The sequence below is a fragment of the Pinus tabuliformis genome, chromosome 6 (genome assembly GCF_031772625.1).
Source record: "Pinus tabuliformis cultivar Carrire ecotype Pingquan chromosome 6, CPIR1, whole genome shotgun sequence".
In the NCBI taxonomy this organism is placed as follows: Eukaryota; Viridiplantae; Streptophyta; class Pinopsida; order Pinales; family Pinaceae; genus Pinus; species Pinus tabuliformis.
In genome coordinates, this window is record NC_142292.1 from 876,146,898 (window position 1) to 876,167,429 (window position 20,532).

The 20,532-nt window shown below is 37.4% G+C and overlaps 1 protein-coding gene and 1 pseudogene across 2 annotated transcripts in view; both read left to right on the forward strand.

The window, feature by feature from the left end:
* Window positions 1-20,532, forward strand: part of LOC149261671 (agamous-like MADS-box protein MADS2) — a 396,844-nt gene that overhangs the window by 255,434 nt on the left and 120,878 nt on the right. For both annotated transcript variants that reach the window (XM_089382179.1, XM_089382185.1), the window contains exons 3-4: window positions 19,097-19,158; window positions 19,239-19,338. In XM_089382179.1, the coding sequence (XP_089238305.1) occupies window positions 19,097-19,158; window positions 19,239-19,338 (162 nt within the window). The remainder of the gene's footprint in view (window positions 1-19,096; window positions 19,159-19,238; window positions 19,339-20,532) is intronic.
* Window positions 8,698-9,731, forward strand: LOC149261672 (truncated basic helix-loop-helix protein A-like; annotated as a pseudogene).

Here is a 20,532-nt window from a genome sequence, read left to right on the forward strand (position 1 = left end):
TACATTTTCTGGGTGGTTTATTCTCTTAAGAGAAGTTGTTCTTGTAATCACGAATTGATTTAAATTATCACACACCATAATGTTTCTTATGAGAAATTTATATCGAATGTCATCTCAGTTTATTATTTTAAAAAAAGTAATTTTATAAATGAGATAGAGTAGTAACAAGACTCTATATGCATTTATATATATCCATATAACATTGCCAAGAATATTGGTTAGGGGTAATTGGTTACACTATGAAGGAAAGACCCACAATAAGAAATTGGAAGAAGTAGAGTACATGAATTAATTATTAGAATATGGGTTATGTAACTGGTATAGGAGGTGGGTTAGTTCCAAAGGCTAAGTGGTTGGTTTCCATCAGGAATAGTCCGAAGACCGTTAAAAGACAAACCTAATAGATATTATAAAGTGTTGAAACATAAATCAGTAAACATGATGAAGGGTAGTATTAAATAAAATGCAGTGAATAGTGTCGTAATTGGCAACTGTATCTTTGGACATGCACCCTTGGATGTACAAATATGATATCCTCCATAGTATAAATAAAACCTCTTTTTTAGGAAACCATAAAAACCATGACCAATAGAATAAGGATTGGAGAAAGTATTGAAAACAAATAAATCGTAGCATTGTGATTGATTCCACCATCACATGCATTAACAATCTCTAAATAATTATTTTCCTTTACAGAAGAGTAGAAATTTTGGCAAGCAAATCTTGAAAAAAAAACTGAGTTACAAACTTACATTGTGACAAACTGAAGAATCAGAGATACAGTAACCTGATTCAGAAATCCATAAATGCATGAATGTTATATTGCTATAATGTATACATGATTACACCCAGCGGTCTATGCATTGGGTAAAAAGACTACAAAGTGTGTAACAAGAACATTCAGGTAGGAAGTTAAGGAAAATTCTAGAAATTTTTTACTGTCGCATCTTCAAGGGAAATAAGCAAATAAAACATTAACATGGTCAATAAAGTACAGAGCAATTTTTCTTCAGAACTTCTGGGAGCAGAGGAAGCTACCCCTCCCTCACTATTGTATATAATAAAAAAGAATGTAATTAGACAAGGAAGGTACAAGGAGTTAATCCAAGTCAAATGGTAGCAATTTAATCTATAATTCTTGAGAATCATTGGAATGATTCTAGAAAATCTAAGATTAAACACTGCCCAAGAAAATTTCTAGAGAAAACAACTCAACAATATACAATTAATAAAATTCAGGATTAAGGTTGTAGGGGAGAATTGCACTAAAAAGGAAAGAAAATAACAAAAGAACCATTGTATGGTTGAGCCCACTAAGCATGGAAGTACAGAGGGGTTTCTCAACAAGAAGGAAAGAAGGGTTTTCTATTCAAAGAAAACTCACAAATTATAGGCAAACATTTATGTCAAGTTCAACTAACAGTCATGTAGATACCATGATGAAAAATATGAACAAAACATTACTTTGAAATTAGCCATGAGAACATGCAAATAGATTATAGGGAGGATTTATGACCAACTATAAATGAGCAGGGAGGAATACCCTTAAGAGAGTACAATAACTTGTTGTGCATATAACATTAAAAATGGCAAAGAATTAAAGAGTATCAGGTGTCTCACTCAGTAAATTAAACACATAGTCCCTTAAGTACATTAATTTCATAGAACCCTCACTATATATTTACATATAGCTATGAAATAAATTCCTTTACAGGAAAACGAATTCCAGAAATTACAACATGCAAGAAACTTTGATAATAACACATCAAACAAACATGAACTGCATAGTAGCCAAACAACTTGGAATCAACAGTGTGCTAAATGACCTGAGAATAAACTTGATAATTGAAAGCCTTGAATGGGATATGAACAATAGATTCTAAGTTAACAGGGTAACATAACCCTCTCCTAAATATTGTACGAGTCCATTTACATTTGGGATCTGAAAACCCTTAACCATAAAACAACACACATGAAACAAGCAGTCTAAATAGGTAAATCCGAAAACCTGGAGACTTTGGACCGACAAGGTAGTAGGGTAAGCCAAACCTGCCTCATAATTTTGAAGAGGGACACTAAAGAGCCTCAGAATATTCGGCGAGACCAATAGAACATACCTGCACAATGGATGAACTCTCACTAGTGAGTAAACTATAGGTGATTCATTAGAAAAAAAAATAATGCCAACAAACAACTAGAAAACCTTCACAGAAATTACATGGGGACTGGTATCTTACAGATTTGAAAACCTTGGCACCTCCTTTTGAACACATGAATATAATTTTTGGAGGAGAACCTTGTGAGGTACGCAGGAGGAAAAGCCTAGAAAATCTCTGAAACACAAAAACCTGAGAGGAACCATGAAAGTGCACAAAAATCACTGAAAAGCACCAACATGAGACACAATCAACTCCAGTGCTAGCTCCATTTACCTATTCATATGAAGGAGAAATTGTAGTGAGGGTTTGGGGTAGTTGGGCTACTTGAGATGAGAATGACTTGCAAAGAAATGAAACTCCAGTGACATGTAGGGGAAGCCATAACTAGAGTCGGAACCGAGAAACATGAATGCAGGTAAGCGTTGGAGGTAATACCCAAATACACCCTTCTCTCCTTCCAAATCAGTGCCTATCACGAGGAGCTGGATTGTATGCCACGTGGACTGCGATAATCCTAGCATAATGAACCCACTTAAAAACTAGAGTAGTACATGAATAAAGTACAACTTATATTAATGCATGATGTAAAACAATGTACGCACAGGACCATTGTGCGTTCAGACAATTAGCTTATTTAAATTAATAATTTATTAATTAATTAATCAATTAAGAGTATCAACCACGTATTAATGCCTAGTTGATGAGGATTCACAAAACAATAAAAGAAAAACATGTTATATGCCGCAACTTTTTTTTACATTATGTAATTTTATCCTAAGAAAGATAATTAAAGGTACGGAGGTATGTGATACGTGTGGTTACCCTAATGAACCCGAAGGGAACTCGACTCGTTCGATCAATCTTGATAGATCAATGGATGATATTAACCCTAACGCCATCATCGAGGAGGACTACGAGTGGTGGGGTGGATGAACCTTGTTACATGTGACATATTGCAGATAAAAAATGTGTACATTGCAGTGGGTGATGTGTTGTCAAACCACCACAATACCATGATAATTTAGTGTGGAAAACAATTATATTAAACCAAGAATGAACCATTTCCTCAACCTACATTAAGTGCATAGGTCTTGAAGGTGTATAACAGGATTAATATACCTATTAAATGAAAATAATGTTTAGGTGTTTACCACATAATCGATGGGTAAGGGTTACGTGGTATAACTTTATGTATAGTGTTATAAACTTTGTGAATAACATATGAAAGATTGAGAACATAGGTTTACTCTTGACTCTCGTGATTATAGTTTTAGGGCATGGGTATTGATATAAGTTTGCATTATATAATTAAAAAAAAAATAGGCGTGAATGTTACAAATGGTATTAGACATGTTACTATTTGTTACCTGTTTTTTTTCAAAATCTATCAAATATTTTCTATTGGAACTTGAAACACCATCTTTAAAGATTAAGATGAAATCTATGTTGGAAAGGTTATATAATCTATCAGTTTGGCATAATGTAGGTGTTTTCTCTTTATCTTCTATGTTTGAAAGGCATTTTGTTTAGTATTTTTTATCATCAATAATTCTTTATTTTTTCCAAGGAAAAAAACCGAGCTTTTCTATTATAAAAATAAAAGAGCTACAAATAGATGAGTTAACATCCAGCAGATAGAAACACTGCCTGAGACAGAAATGTTGCCACATGGGCTCGCATCATTAGTGAACTAACGTGCACAAAGAATATGAAGGAGAAGAGAAAAAGAAACGAAAGAAGGGGAAAAACCTAGCTTCCGGCTCAGGTTTTTCGCCCCTTTTTCTTTTCGACCTTGCACCATTCTCCCACCGTGGGCTCGGTCGAAGCAATGACTAACTGGGTTGTTTCATTTTGATGTCCAGTTTCTTTATCTGAATCTGATGTATCTGAATGATGCTGCCGTTTGTTGCCTCCCGTGCTTTGATCCACGCTTGTCATCTGATGCTGGGTCTCTGTCTGGAAAGAAAGTGGCTGTTGCTCCTTGTTAACTACTGTAGTTTCCTTTTGGGTCTCTAGATCAACCTCCTCTATGATTGTATCGTCCTCCTCTTCTTCTGTTTCTGCATCTTCTGATACTGTGGGTACTTTCTTTTCCTCGGTTTTCTTCTTTATGACATTGTCTATGTTCTGCCATCCTTTGTGCTTCCTTTGTTGTGGCTTGTTCTTGTTTTGGCTTTTGCATGCATTGAACAAATGACATGTTTGTTGACATCCCCTGCATCTGAATGCTGTGTTCTCATAGTCCAAAGATTGTTTCCATTGAGTATTGTTGAAGTTCAGGATGATGCTTTCTGGTAATCCCTGGCTGAGATCTACCTCGACGCAAATTCTAGCAAATGTAAAGATCCCTTTTAGGTGTCTCTCTGTGTCTATCTTTAACATTCTTCCGAGAGCAGTTCCTATGACCGCTAGGGAAGAAAAGTGCTAAAAATGCATCGGAAGATTATGTAGCCTTACCCATACCGGCATTTTTGATACCACCATGGAGTTTGGATCAAACTCCGGGAACCAGGGGGTAACAAATAATCCCGCACTGGCCCAGAACCATGGTCCTTCGGTGAGGACTTTATCCCTCTCTTCTTCGACTCGAAAGACTACTATGAAGAATCCTTTCGAGCATAGCTGAATCCGGCATTTTTTTGTCCATGTCATGTGTATCCATTGGTACAATGCATCCGATCTAGGCCAGAAGCCGTTAAATCTACAAATAATTGCATTTTTTTGTAGATCTGTGAAAATGCCCTTTACCTCTGGGATATCCAGCAGAATGGAGGGGCTCACTGGTGCTTCATCTACGATATACTGCCCTGGGGGGGTATTTACATTTGCATGTTCTTTCCCCTTTTGAGTTCCTGTCCCCTTTGCTGCATCTCTGTAGGATCCTGTAGGTTTTGATGTAGATCCCTTTGATCCACCTCGCAGCCGGAGATTGAGAATAACAGTTGAATCTTTTGCAACCCTGTAATGCTGGAGGGTGTGTTGATCCTGCATGCATAACCCAGAATATAATAGGTTTTGTGATGCTGCTGGAATGCCCATTCTGACCTGTATCTCTTTTTTTAAATCCAATACTGTCATCCATGCACAGATCTGCACACAAAAGTGCCTTCCGTCTGTTGATCTAACAAAAATTTGTTTCAGATCTGCTATGTCTGCCTTGTTCTGGTTCCTTGTTAATATTTGTTGCGCTGCCGAAGGTATAGGGACCTCATAGCCCATATCCCAACTCCCCCGCGAACCTGAATCCCTACTCCACCCCATACTTGTTTTATGGCTTTGACGAGACCGCCCTAGATCTGCAAAAAGAAGCCCCGGCGAACCAAAACGAGCCTTGAGAGCTGGCATGCTCCTCTTTTCTTCGTATTCCGAAACAGAGTTTCCATATCTATGCAGTGTGTTCTTGAATACGGCCGTATCAAGCCAAAACAGGATAAGCACTGTTTGATTTGGAATAATAAACTCCAGACAGAGGGTTTTCGTTGCTGCCGTGAGGTTAACCATCTGCAAAAATGAGTAGGATCGCCCCAGACACCGTTTGATGAGATTTGTTTCGAAAGAGACCTTCCCATCCGCCGATCCAGACCAGAAACCGTGTGAGGCATCGATCGCTAGAACTCCCGCGACCATGCATCTAGCCGATCCAAGACGGCTCAGGCCATTTAGGACCTCGACGGCGTAGAGCTTTTCCACAGAAACCCTAAGTCGTCGTCGCGCCTCCATTTTTCCCCCTCGTAAGGTCAATCCGTTATCATCATCAATAATTCTTTATACGTCACAATGCTTTTCGAATTAATACCTTACGACGTTTCCTTTTCAACATCTCGTGCAATTGCTAGTAATAATTACTATAATAAAGAATTTATAATTTAGTTCATTTTTTTATTTTTAGTTCAACTGGGAAATGTTAGATATATCATAAGATAATTGTTTTGGTATTTGTATATATTTGTGAGTCATTTAATTTATATGGTTTCTCTAATTTTAATAATAATTAAATATAAAAAAATTAAGATTTATGTCAAAACTAGTTATAGTTTTTTAATTTTCAATTTAATTAAAAATAATATCAAATTCAAGAGTAAATTCTATTTCTATTAAAAAAAATTATTATTATTATTATTATTATAAAAAAAATTCATTAATTATTTTTTATGATTTTTTTAATTTTACCCATATAAAATATATATGAAAATATTTCTTTAAACATTTATCACTGGTTTTCTTTTTATAACTAACTAATATATATCACTTGTTTTCTTTTTATAACTAACTAATATATAAACTTCTTTGATTAATTATGGTGATGTTATGTAATAAGAAAAAGATTAACTAGGGTGATGTTATGTAAATAAGAAAAATCGCATAGCAGACTAGGCATTATTATTAAAGAATCCCGTTTGAAGGAAAACATCGAAATTTGAATTAAGAGAGAGTCGAGATCGAGTCTTTAAATACAAGTACAACACACATTTTAACAAAATTTATGGAGATGCTCGTCCTCGTCCATTCACGATTAAGGGCATTAAATTTGAGTTTGAAATTAGAGACCGTCCAGAAAAATTCTCATTGAATTTGATGTAAGAGAACGTTTACGGACTCATAGCTTTTTATACTTTCATTGGTGAAGTAATTACTTCTTCCATACACTAGGGTATTATTTCTCAGAATGTATGGTTTCCAAAAACAGTGTTAGTGTGACATTGAACGTTTTATTTTAATGGTTCATGTATCCACTTGTCACGACTGTTATAAGCAGATCAATTTGTTATTCTTTCGATGGGAATAAAATTCAAAATTTAAAGTTTATGCATAAATACTATAATATATTTTTTGCTCACCCTATTAAATGTTAACGACATTTTCTGTTGGCCAGTAACAACTTTCAAATCTTTGAACCTCTTATTTGGCCTCCTCTCGAGGCCGAAAGACACATATGGTTTGGAAAACATAGGATTAAGACTCATATTTGTTGGATTGACACATATTGTTTGGAAAACATAGGATTAAAACTCGTATTTGTTGGATTTTTTTCATAGCTAAGTAATTATAGCATTACCTGTTTAACATTAATTGTTAGCGTCCACTCGCTATTTGGTACTTCATCGAGTGTCACCACGATCTTTCTTTAAGTGTCATCGAGTGTGTCCACGGTCCCGAGCCTTCTAGTACATGCGGTTGTTCAATTGCCTGGACCCCGATGTTCTAGTTGGCTTTACTATTTAATCTTCTACTATGTTCAACTACTGTGTTATTCGAGTGGATTTTCTTGTAGTCGAAGAACTCCAGGGGAGGTCAAGCCCATCACATATCAACCGAAGTACTTTGCTGGAGGTAGAGCCCATCATAGGATCAAGTGGAAATTGCACCTGGACAACATGGAACCGGGATAATGTCACTCAAAGAGTTGAACGATGAACGAGAGCAGAACCACCAACAATATCACTAGGTACGTTTCAACCCACACAACCCAAAGCCATTTCAATTCGGAATTTCATACAGGTCACTTAGACAAACTCATTGGGTGGGTCTATCCAAAGAGGGCCATCCCTTTATGTAGAGGGCACTTCATGGAGTTGAGCAGACTCGATCACTAAGACCAGCGCACTACACGTCACATCCTTGCAGGAGCCTCCTTCAAGATATGTTTAAGATCAAGAGGAGTAGTCTCACATTAGTTCTTGTTAATGAAGTTGGTTGTAATTCCAGGTTTTCCATATCTTCCATTTCATCCAATTTTGTGTACGTAATTACCTATCTCCGCAGGCGTATCATAATTGATAACATGTTGAATGTCAGGAAAATCAAACATGTTGCCACTAAGGCATCGTTTTTCACAGATTTAAAGGATGAAATCGCATATTCTCTTTCTCCGTGATGCTTTCCTCCATGTATTTCCACAACTTCCAATCCTTTCAAAAGAAGGTATTCATGAATATCATCAACATCTACCTTTTTCTCACAGAAAATGATAACAGGAGGGAGGGGTTTCTGCAAAACTTCGAACAAATAAACAATATTTAACTCTTGTTTGACATACTCAACTTCTATGAAATCCAAGTTCGTTGCACAAGCCTTTCCTATGTTTATAGTCACGGGTTTCACGAGAACACTTCTTGTAAAATTCTAAATATTCTTAGGAATAGTTGCACAGAAGAGAAGTGTTTTCCTTTGAGCTTTGAAAGGATAAAAAACCTCTTATATGTCATCCTCAAAACCCATATCTACCAATATATATGCCTCATCGAGGGTGGCGTACCCGCAACACAGATATTCATCTTACAATATTCATCATTTGGCTATTGGAAACTTTTTCAGAATTGTTTGAGATAACATTCTAATACTGGTGAAACCCATGAATGTAAATAAACAATCATGCCTCTTGTTTGACATAACAAACATCTCGTATGATATCCAAGTCTATTGAAACACCACTGCTTATGTTTATAGTCACAGGTTTCACCAGAGCACTTCTTGCAAAATTCTCAATCTTCTTAGGAATAGTTGTGAAGAAGAAAAGTGTTTTCCTTTGAGCTTTGAAATGGTACAAACACTCCCGTACGCCTTCCTCAAAACCCAAATATACCAATCTATCTGGCTCATCCAGGATGAGGTAGTCGTAGCACAGATAAATTACGTTTGTAATCAATTCCAGGTATGTGTGATAAGTTATTAAATCAAAATCAAAAGGCCTAGATAGAGCTACAGATAGGGATACTTGCTCCCGCTTATCTTGGGAAAAGGGATGAAACAACTATAGTTATAAATTTCGAGGGGACGAGAAAGGTAATGGCTTATTCTTCAAGTGGGAATGGAAATCTATCAGGACGTCTTGACGATCAAATCTGTCAATGTAGACTAACCTTCCAGATGAAAGCAACCCTTCAAAACATAGGGTGGACATACTCGGTATCTCGAAAGTATTTTGCAAAGCAAGGAAGACTTGTTTGGAATAATGGGATTTTAATGGAGAATCCAAAAAAAGGAAATGTGTGAAGGGATGGAGGAGGAGATGCACATATAGGAAGAGATGCATGAGAAGAGAACTCTTCAATTAAGAGATTTATTTCAGTCCCTTCCTACTGAAGGAAGTAGTAGTCTTCCAGCAAGACAACAGTACAAATTGTAATCACCAGAAGATATCACATATACAGAGTGGTTCAATTTAACCTGTATGTCCTATGATTTCCCACATTCTCTTTGATAACCTGACATCATGATAGAAAGAGGAAGTCCATTATTGCTCAACAACGCAGGGGAAGCACATCCCAAAATGTTCAATCGACATCTTCTTGCAAAGGGTTCTGGAATTCAGATAGTAGTGTGCCTTCCCTTCACAGAGGGCATGCTCAAGCTTCGTGTTATAGATTTGGTTCATGAAACTCAGTGATGTTATAGAACATATCATGAGTTTTTTCATCGGTCCATTATGATTGCTATTTTTTGAGCTAATTCAGATAGTAGTGTGCCTTCCCTTCATAGACGGCATGCTCAAGCTTGGTGTTATAGATTTGGTTCATGAAACTCAGTGATGTTATAGAACATATCATGAGTTTTTTCATCTGTCCATTATGATTGCTATTTTTTATTGTTATAGTTCGAAGAATGGAACTATAACAATCAAATGATCATTTTCTTATATTTCCATGTGAAACAGATGAAAGATGAAATTGTATGAAAATTAAATACAGATTTATGAAATCAAAATCAATTCCAAGTGTGTGTTCATAATTTGAAATCAAATCTAGATTTTTCAGGATAGTTTGCATGTGGATAATTTTCAACTACTATATTATTTCAGCTATGTACAACTATAGTTATTGTTATGTTATTCAGTTGAAAAATGAGATGAGATAAAATAGACTCGTGGACAAAATCATTGTATCTAGCCCTGCAACGCCACCTCTACATCCACAATGTTATATACCTATACCAAAATGGCCAAAATCAAAACGAAATAAACATCATAATTACAACTTAAATGCAAATATACCTTATAAATAGATCCTTATCGAGTATAGTATGCCCATCAGACCCATGTCATATGGTCAAGGGCAAAGATGTTGAAAGTACTACACACCTACATGCAAACTCTGAGTTAGAGCATGAGACTACATGCAAGATTCCTTTTGGATGATTTACTCCTTGATTTGCTCCTTCTTTAACTTCGCAACTGGTTAGTTCTTCTGCATGATTTACTCCCTGATTTGCTCCTTCTTTTACTCCGCAACTGGCTAGTTCTCTCCGGAACTTGTTGTATATGTTGAGTCTTCTCATTGATCACCACTATAGTGCATTACCTTGGGATCTTCACCCAGTAATGCTATATCATGAGCATTGTAACCTATTTTCTAATGAATCATTCTTTTGTTCTTTCGATTTTCTTTTAGTGTTTTTGCTCTGCAAAGCTGTGTGTTCAACCTTTACTAGGTAGATTCATTTGTGCAGGTTTTCTAACACATTTACATGGTATCAAAGCCCACAGGTTGCTAGATAAAAGGCACACCAATACCTTATTTTGCAGGTATTACAAGTTGGAGATCGAAGATCGATAGAAAAATGGAGTTTCCCAAAGCATTGATCCTAACACCATATAACTATCACGAATGGAAGGACCAAATGGCTTGATACCTTCGTCAAAAGGGGTTGTACAGGATTACCATGGCTACAGAAGCGGAACCCACTTCAACCATAGAGAAATCCAAGTACCTCAACCGTATGGATGAGGCCCACGGATCCATATGCATGTGCATCTCTCCAGAGTTCCAGTTTCATCTATCTACCTGCAATACTCCCAATGAGATTTGGAAAAAGGTTGAAGAACTCTACGGGAACAGGATGAGATGAAATGACATCTGCTCAATGTGGAGCTGCTATCATTGGATCCACGGAACTATGACATAATTCAAGACTTCTTCACCAAAAATAATGATCTATTGCTGCAACTCAAGGGTTGTGGAATTGACAAATCCAAGGAGGAGAGTCGTCAAATTCTCTCTATTATGTCAAAGCTCGGACTAGAATACTCCGTCTTTGTGTCTACATTTCATTCAGTAAGGCTCGCAACAGGTAAATCCTACACTGTGCCTTCTCTCAAAGAGTTCATGGAGTCCCTTACTTTTGAACAAGATAAACTCATTGGCATGGGGAAAATCAAACCTTCAAAAGCACATGCAGTTGCTGTGCATGATGGCAGCCACAATAAAAATCATAGATCTGATTCAAATCAGAAAAAATTAGCAGCAAAAAGACAAGGGAAAAGTGCATTCCCATCCAAAGAAGGAAGGGTACAGCAAGCCCTTCAATGACTCCTCCGGCTCGAGAAATGAGAAAGCGAAGAAAGGAAATAGATGCACCTACTGTCAATGAGGATTCCATCTAGAATCCTTTTGCATGAAGAAACAAATTGACCAAATGGCAGAAATCCTTTAGAAGCACAACCTTGGGGACCACATCCCTCAGGGCGCCAAGAAGAAAACTGAGGATCCGCTACACGAGAAAGGTAACAATTTTCATACTTTAGTTGCAATTAATTCTTCTCCTGATGCATGGATTATAGATTCTGGTGCATCACATCATATGGCTACTGCAAAGGAAGTCTATTCCTCTTTGGATGCACGCAAAGGACCTCCCATCCTCATGGGAGATGACTCACCTATTGAGGTCACCGAAAAAGGTAGAGTGGAACTTTTACACGGAAGCTTTGAAGATGTGCTTCATGCTCCAAAACTTTCGGTAAACCTGCTTTCAGTTTATCAGATCACTCATTCCGGCACCAGAAAGAGAGTGGAATTGACTCTAGATGCAGTGAACATATATGACCTACATAGCAGCTCCAAAATTGCAACCAGTGAGGTAAACAATGGAGCCAGACTGTATACATTTTCTGAATTTATTGAATCTGAATCCTCCTTATTGCTTACACATGTTGATGATAGTAGTAGGTTTTGGCACGAGAGGTTTGGTCACTTAAATTATAGGTATATCCAACAGCTAGCCAAGAATGAGATGGTGGAAGGTTTGCCAAATATCAGTTTCTACAAAGGAGTTTGTGAAGGGTGTGTCCTTGGCAAACATCCTAGAGAAACGTTTGACACCGGCAAGACTCACAGAGCATCCTCTCCTCTAGATCTAATCCATAGTGATCTCATGGGGCCTTTTCCTCATCCTTCCATCAACAAAGCAAGGTATGTTCTTACATTTATTAATGATTTCTCACAGTATACTTGGGTGTATCTTCTTGGGGCCAAATCTGAAGTTTTTGTGCACTTTGAAGATTTCAAAGCACTATTTGAGACATAGTCAGAGAGAAAGATCAAAGCCCTTCGTACAGACAATGGGGGGGAATATGTTAACACAGCACTTCAGAACCTTTGCCTTCAATCTGGCATATAGTTGCAGTACACAGTTCCATACACTCTGCAGCAGAACGGAGTTGCCGAGAGAAAGAACCGATCTCTCAAAGAGATGGCTTCCTACATGTTGCATGCTAAGTCACTGCCTCATAAGCTATGGGCTAAAGCACTTAATTGTGCTAACTACATCCAGAATAGATCTCCTCATAGGTTTTTCAAGGATCAGACCCCCTTTGAGGCTTGGAGCGGCACTAAACCACAGGTCACCCATTTATGTGTTTTCGGCTCCCGAGCATGGGCGAGGATCCCCTCTGAAAAGAGAAAAGCTCTTGATCCACAGAGCGTTGAGTGCATCTTTGTTGGATACCCTGATGGTGTGAAGGGATACTGACACCTAATTTCCTCTATGGATAAGCTCATCATTGAGCAAAGTGTCAAATTTGAGGAAAGTCTCTCGCATGCACCTCAATCGCCACATGCAGACACTTTTTATCTACCTCATGTCCGAGATGATGACTCAGTACACTCAGATGCAGATACAGAGCATGCAGATGCTGAGGTAGAGCATGCAGATGCAGAGACAGAGTCTTCAGATACAAATCTAGTGCATGCAAATGATGATCCACATCCAAGCCCAGATCGGGCTTCCAGCAGTGAATCATATTCCCCTGTCATAAATCAGAGAACAAGGATCTTACGTGAGATATATGCACAAGACCACCCAGCTGCTAGAAATGGTCTTGTGGGGGATAATTCTGATCTGCGGAGGACTAGCTCAGAGTTTATTGAGCCTCCTCTTGTCCTCACTGCCATTGAATCGTCGCCATCCTGGCATTGCCATTTGGTTCAGTCTTCTGATCCATAGTCTTATGCTGAGGATATTGGGCATCCATTTTGGGAGTCTGCCATGGACGAGGAGTATAACTCCCTCCTCAAGAACCAGACCTGGGATTTCATTCCCCTTCCTTCAGGAAGGAAACTTGTCCGATGCAAATGGGTCTACAGGACCAAGAGTGCTGTAGATGGGCAAATCGCTAGACGAAAAGCAAGGCTAGTGGCCAAAGGCTTCCAACAAATGCATGGCATTGATTATGATGAGACCTTTGCTCCAGTAGCAAAGATGGATTCCATATGCCTTACACTTTCCATTACGGCTGCCCAGGGGTGGGAAGTACATCAGACGGATGTGAAGAATGCCTTTCTTCACAGAGACCTATCTGAGGAGATCTACATGGAGCAACAACATGGTTTCATTTAGGATTCATCTTTGGTCTGTAGACTGAAGAAATCTCTCTACGGCCTTAAGCAGGCCCCAAGAGCTTGGTACGCGAAGATGGATTCTTTTCTCTTATCACAAAACTTTGAAAGATGTAAGTCTGATCCGAATGTTTACATACTTAGGACACATGATTCTCTTCTTATCTTAGTTTTGTATGTGGATAATCTCCTAATCACCAGTAGCTCGGCTTCAGCCATTGCTACAGTCAAGAGGGCCTTGCATGATAGATTCTTGATGATAGACATGGGTCCATTACACTTGTTTCTTGGTCTTGAGATCAGCTAGGATGCCACAGGCATCAAACTCTCTCAGGCTAAGTATGCACGGGATCTCCTCGAGAGATTTTGCATGACTGACTACAAGCCAGCACCGACTCCTTTTCTGTCTAGGGTCTGCCTTGAGGATGGAGGTGACACTCCATTAGTTGACAACACTCTCTACCGACAGCTAGTGAGGAACTTATTGTACCTCACCCACTCCAGACCAGGTCTCTCATATGCAGTGGGGGCAGTTTCCAGATACATGCAGGAGCCACATGAGCTACACTGGAATGCTGCCAAGCACATCCTCCGATATGTGCAGGGCACCATCACCTTCGGGATTCACTATGCAGCAGGCATTGCATTGAATCTCCTTGGCTTCATAGATTCTGATTGGGCGGGAGACAACGTTGATCGCAAGTCCACCTCTGGATATTCACTCAGTCTAGGATCTGGCCCTATCTGTTGGTCGAGCAAGAAGCAGGCTACTATTGCTCTCTCTTCAGCTGAGGCCAAGCACAGAGGAGTAGTCAACATCACCATTCAGGCTCTGTGGCTATAGAACTTCCTCACTGAGTTTGGCATCCATTTCCACCAGCCCATTGTCATTTGGTGTGACAACCAGAGCACTCTCAAATTTTGCAAGGATCCAGTACAGCGACAGCGAACGAAGCACATAGAGATCCATATGTGCTACATCAGAGACTTAGTACATGATCAGGTCATTGATTTGCAGTTCTGTCCTTCAGCAAAACAAACTGCAGACATCTTCACTAAGACATTCACTGAGCAGAAGTTTCGCACTCTACGCGATCGTTTTGGAGTGAAGGACATAGTTTCTTAGCAACTATCTTTTCTTCCTCTTTTCTTTTGATTACATTGTATTTTGAGGGGGGGTTTTCCCACGAGGTTTTCCCACTTTCCTCAATTTTAGTACAATTTGCACTGTATTTTGGGTGACCTTTGGCCTTAGTTGCCAGGGCACATTTTCTATTTTTCCCCATAGTGGTGCTTAGGGGAGGTGTTGGAAGTACTACACACCTACATGTGAACTCTGAGTTAGAGCATGAGACTACATGCAAGATTCCTTTTGCATGATTTACTTCTTGATTTGCTCCTTCTTTAACTCTGCAACTGGTTAGTTCTTCTACATGATTTACTCCCTGATTTGCTCCTTCTTTCACTCCGGAACTGGCTAGTTCTCTCCGGAACTTGTTGTAGGTGTTGAGTCTTCTCATTGATCACCACTATAGTGTACCTTGGGATCTTCACCTAGTAATGCTATATCATGAGCATTGTAACCTGTTTTCTAATGAATCATTATTTTGTTCTTTTGATTTTCTTTTAGTGTTTTTGCTCTGCAAAGCTATGTGTTCAACCTTTACTAGCTAGATTCATCTGTGCAGGTTTTCTAACACATTTACAAAAGATAGATACAAATTCCTATGGCCAAGGGTAAAGATAGATACAAATTCCTCCAAATCAATACTTACACAGCCTTCCAAATCAAGATGTAGAGTCATGTATCTCTTCCAAATGAAGATACTGAGCCATTTTTCCTTGACCCAAAATCCCTGATCTACACTCCACTGATATTAGCGAAAACAATCCACCAATGTCTGGAACATTTAGTTCGTATAAGTATGTGTACACAGTATCCAACTTATATGCAACATCGAGAGATCAAATAACGGATACGGTAATTTTATGAGGAATGTTGGAATACAAAGCACCAAACATAAAACATTTTGATGAGCTTATTATTCCCGCAAAACCAGAAACAACCGCTACAACTGGAACTTGATAGAGGATGAGAAAAACTAACAATGAGGAGGAGAAAAACCAGGAACAACTTCTACGAATGGAACTGAACATAGGAGCAAAAGCGGAAGGGAAAAAGGGAACAAACAACACTCTCTAAAACCCATGTGTAGTCCAAGTAGACGTGTTTCCATATTGCCCGCTAGGTGTAGCAATCTCAATTACAATTTAGAATTAAATAATCTTAGGAGACTATTGAATATTGTTTAATTTAAGCAATTATAAAATACCATTAAAACTTTTAAATGATTTCTGACCACTTGTCATTTCTCGGAATCCATGTTCGTTTATGGTGAATTTATGGGATTTTCGTTTTTCTCATTAGTGATGAGGTTTGGTATGTTATGAAACATATAAAAGAATAACCACAACAGCAATAATAACACATACACATAAGGCACAAAGTATTTTCCCTGGGAAAACTCCAATTCTAGGGAAAATCTCACTCTAATCAAATCTTATTAGACGTAGTAAAAACCCACCCTAATCAAATTTTATTAACCTTGGTAAAAACCCTGGCCCAAGTGAGCCTTCACCACTCACCTCCTTGACCTTCATTACAATGAAGTCATCCCAACCTTTTATAGGCTTAATTACATAAAATACCATGGGAAGAAAACCATTGTTACAAAATACCATGTGCCCCAAAGTCACCAATGGTTAAGTCGGTCAAACTTGACTCTAACCCCTAGTCAATTTTACCTAATATTTTCCTCTTAAAATTGACTTGAAGTTCCTTAGCTAAATCCAACCAGCCTTGCCAATTGAGTTAGCCCAGCGTTGCTTACTCTGGTCCTTACCCCCCTCAAATTTTAATACCCAAGGTATCACTTAACCCGACATCTCCCTATCACCTAGGTCTAACCTAGACTTTACAAGTGATTATCTATAAGTAAGCATGCCATACCAGGTCTTATAGCCATATGCCCATTTATATGCAAAAAAAAAAAAATAAAAAAAAATAAAAAATGAATTCATTATAATTTATTTATTATTATTTTAATTCATTATTATTATTTTAATTCATTGTTGTTATTTTCCTCATATTTTATCAACATTATCGTTATTTTTATACCGTAATCCGGAACACAGATGCACATGGTCCACTCGATCACCTCGTCCTCATTCTCATCTTTGAACATGCTCTTTTCAATGCAACCACAATGAGCACTCATCTTCTATTAATCAATCATTTTGCTTCACGCCCATTACTCTCGTAGAAATCCTTCACCAGTACTTCCACCAGTTCTGCTCTCCTCCATCTTCTCCCCAATGTACTTTTTAAGGCTTTCGGAAATACCAATCGTTGAGAAAAGATCGCATGATTCCGCCACAGATTATTTGTGTGTGTTCATGCATTAGAACAGCCATTATTACGCCACAGGTTCCATGCCTTTATTTTCCTAATGGCATTGGTCAATACCTCAGCTACTCCGAACTTCATCCTGTCAGATCTTTTGCCACTAGCTCAAAAAATGAACTTCACACCAATTAATTTCTCTCCTACCGTAGCTCCATCTTATCACTTTTCATGATCTCGGCCACAGGGACCTATTTGACACTCGATTTTCCTATGGCATCAAGGACTAAGATGTTCAGGAACTCCTCGTCCTACTCCCTACATTTCTCATAGTAGCCAAGAAAGGATTCCCATGCAACTATATATGGTGGCTTAATTTTTCAAACCATGCCTACCCTATAACTATAGCTTCCTTCTGCTCTGGTTGCTGCTTCACACGATCCATGGATCTCACCCAAGTAGCAACTTCTTTCTTGTTTTTTTCGCTCAGGTCGAGGTCCTTGATAGCCATTTCCTCTTATCCTTTATCCTTTAGAAGATTATCGATCACAGTTCTGACAGAAAGCCTTCTGAGTATTCACCGATGCTCACGAGATGTCCTCCGTGACTTATGCCCTTGATCAAGACTAATCATTACCAGACTCTTGATTAAGGGCCAAGAAGCTTCCCTGTCCACGGAGACCGTTCATACGTCATCCCTATGGTCATCGGTCCCGGCAATTGGATCACCTAGGCCGCTGCTTTTCATGTGCACTTGTTTCTGTCTAGCATGTCGACCACTCAAGCAGACTACTACATTGCACGAGGGCTTCTTCCACTGGTCCCTGGCATCCTCTTCGTGGCCCTGCACAAAGACTTTTATCCACTCTACAACAATGGATTTGAGTGCTAATGACGGTATCCCTTCGCCATGGGAATTGTTATTCTCTCTACAGTGCATCGACCAACATTGATATCAGAATCACGCCTCCCATTTATTCATGCTACCTTTTCTCGTGGAATGGATACATTTTCCATCTCTTTTAACCATTATCTTCCAAATCTATACATCAGAAAATTAGACCTCCTTCATTCACAAAGCCAAATAACCCTTGGTAACAAAATCATCGTTTTGAAGCCAAAACACAACCTCCGGATCTGATACTTCAAGAAAATTTAACGAGAGATTATTAACTATTTATCGAGAGGAACAATAAAAAAAATAACTACCACAATAATAACACGTATACATAATGTAGAATGTATTTTCTTTTGGAAAATTATAACTTCCGGAAAAACCCACCCTAATGAAATTTCATTAGCCTAAACCCACCCTAATGAAATTTCATTAGCCTTGGCAAAAACCCTAGCCAACCAGACCATGTGAGCTTTCACCACTCACCTCGTCCTTCCTTACAATGAAGTCCTCCTAGCCTTTTATAGGCTTCATTACATGCAATACCATGGAAAGAAAACCATAAGTACACAATACCACTTTCCCTAAAATCACTTAACATGATCAAACTTAACGCTAATCCCGAGTCAATTTTACATGAGACTTTACTCTATAAATCTTTGAAAGGTATATGAGATGCATAGTGATGTTTTATATGTAATTTTTTTTTTTTAATAATATACATTGAAGTTAAAAGAACTTTTATTTCATATTATACATAATATTAATTATGCTTCATATTTATATTAAAATAATATTGATTTTTATTCCTGCCATATTAGTTATATTTTATATTTATATTGAAAATAATATGTATTGTTTTTAGATACTTAATAATATATATTATGCAACCTCTTTCGATTTGTGGCATTCATTGTGATCATATTAAACTAAACATTTTGGTTTTGTTAATTTAGTTTAAAAAACTTAGCTGATTAATTTAGCTTAGAAAGATCCGATAAAGCAAATTATTTTTCACAACTAAGCGCAGGATTCAAACACGGAGTTGATGGAATTGAAGAGAAAGGCCGATAACTTACAAAGATGGAGAAGGTAATAACTTTTGACGAATATAAGTAACAATTATTTTTCGTCATGTGACATTTTAATTTAAAATGTTACATTGCATGCAGGCATGTTATGGGTGAAGATCTTGATCAACTAAGTGTCAAGGAGTTGCAACAACTAGAACAACAACTTGAAGAAGGATTAAGACAAGTCAAATTGAAAAAGGTAATTAAAATCATTATTGTGTGATACTTTGATCATATTTAATAATGTAGTGATAATATTACATGTTTTCATAAGTATTATCTTAAGGAATTTTAAATAAAAATTTAAATAATATAATGTTTGCTTTAAATGGATGAATTTTATAAAATAGATAAGTGAAACTTTTTAAATATTTTGATGGTTATGGCTCAAGCGTGTTGTTGTAATAAGTGACTTTTTAAATATTTTGATGGTTATGGCTCAAGCGTGTTGTTGTAATAAGTGATGTTTTAAATATTTTGATGGTTATGGCTCAAGCGTGTTGTTGTAATAAGTGCTTAAACAATAACATTTGGGGAAGAAAATATGGTTAGAAGTTTTTTTCCTTTCAATTTGGTGAATTTATTTTTTTGCTCGATTTTTAAAAGTGAATGATTAATCTTATTAGTCACATTTTGATATTTAAATGATAAATCATAAAGCACAATATATATCAAAATATATTTCATTGATAATGAGTTATAGTTAGTTATTTTTAATAAAATAAGGGATTACAATATAATGGAAATAAAAGGATAAGATTTATGATAATTTTATTATATTAACATTACATGTATTTCAAGTCAATAAAGGAGATATAAGGATCATTTATAGAGATATATGCAAAATAGTTGTTGAAAATAAAATGTGTTTTAGGCATAAATAAAATCATTAACCAACTTATGCACCTTATTACAATATTTGTTTGATGAACATAAGTCAACAACCATGAGGGGCATTAGTCATTGTTTCATTGAAAGTGCTTACATTTAATGTTTTAGAAATCTAAGGAACATAGATTGAAATAAAAAAATGGATCATGATGCTTGGAAGCTATACATGTTTCCCTGTTTCACCTTGGTAGTCACCTCTTCCTTCTATTAAAGTGCAAGCACCTTGGGGCTTTTCTTTAACTATCTAGGAGGTACACAAATAAGAGGGCTTAATAGAATTAGTTTGTCCACACAATTCCACACCTAACACTTTGTCCTTATTTTCCTCTGTCTACAAGAAGAGGTGCCTAGAAATCCTCAGAGGTTGATGAATCTGCAAGAAAAAGAAATCAAAAGAAATTATTGATTCTTAAAATTCAAAAAAGTAACAAGGGATGGATAATGATTAAAAGACAATTTCCCCTATTTTTCATGCAATCACCCCAGTGCCATGCATATCACA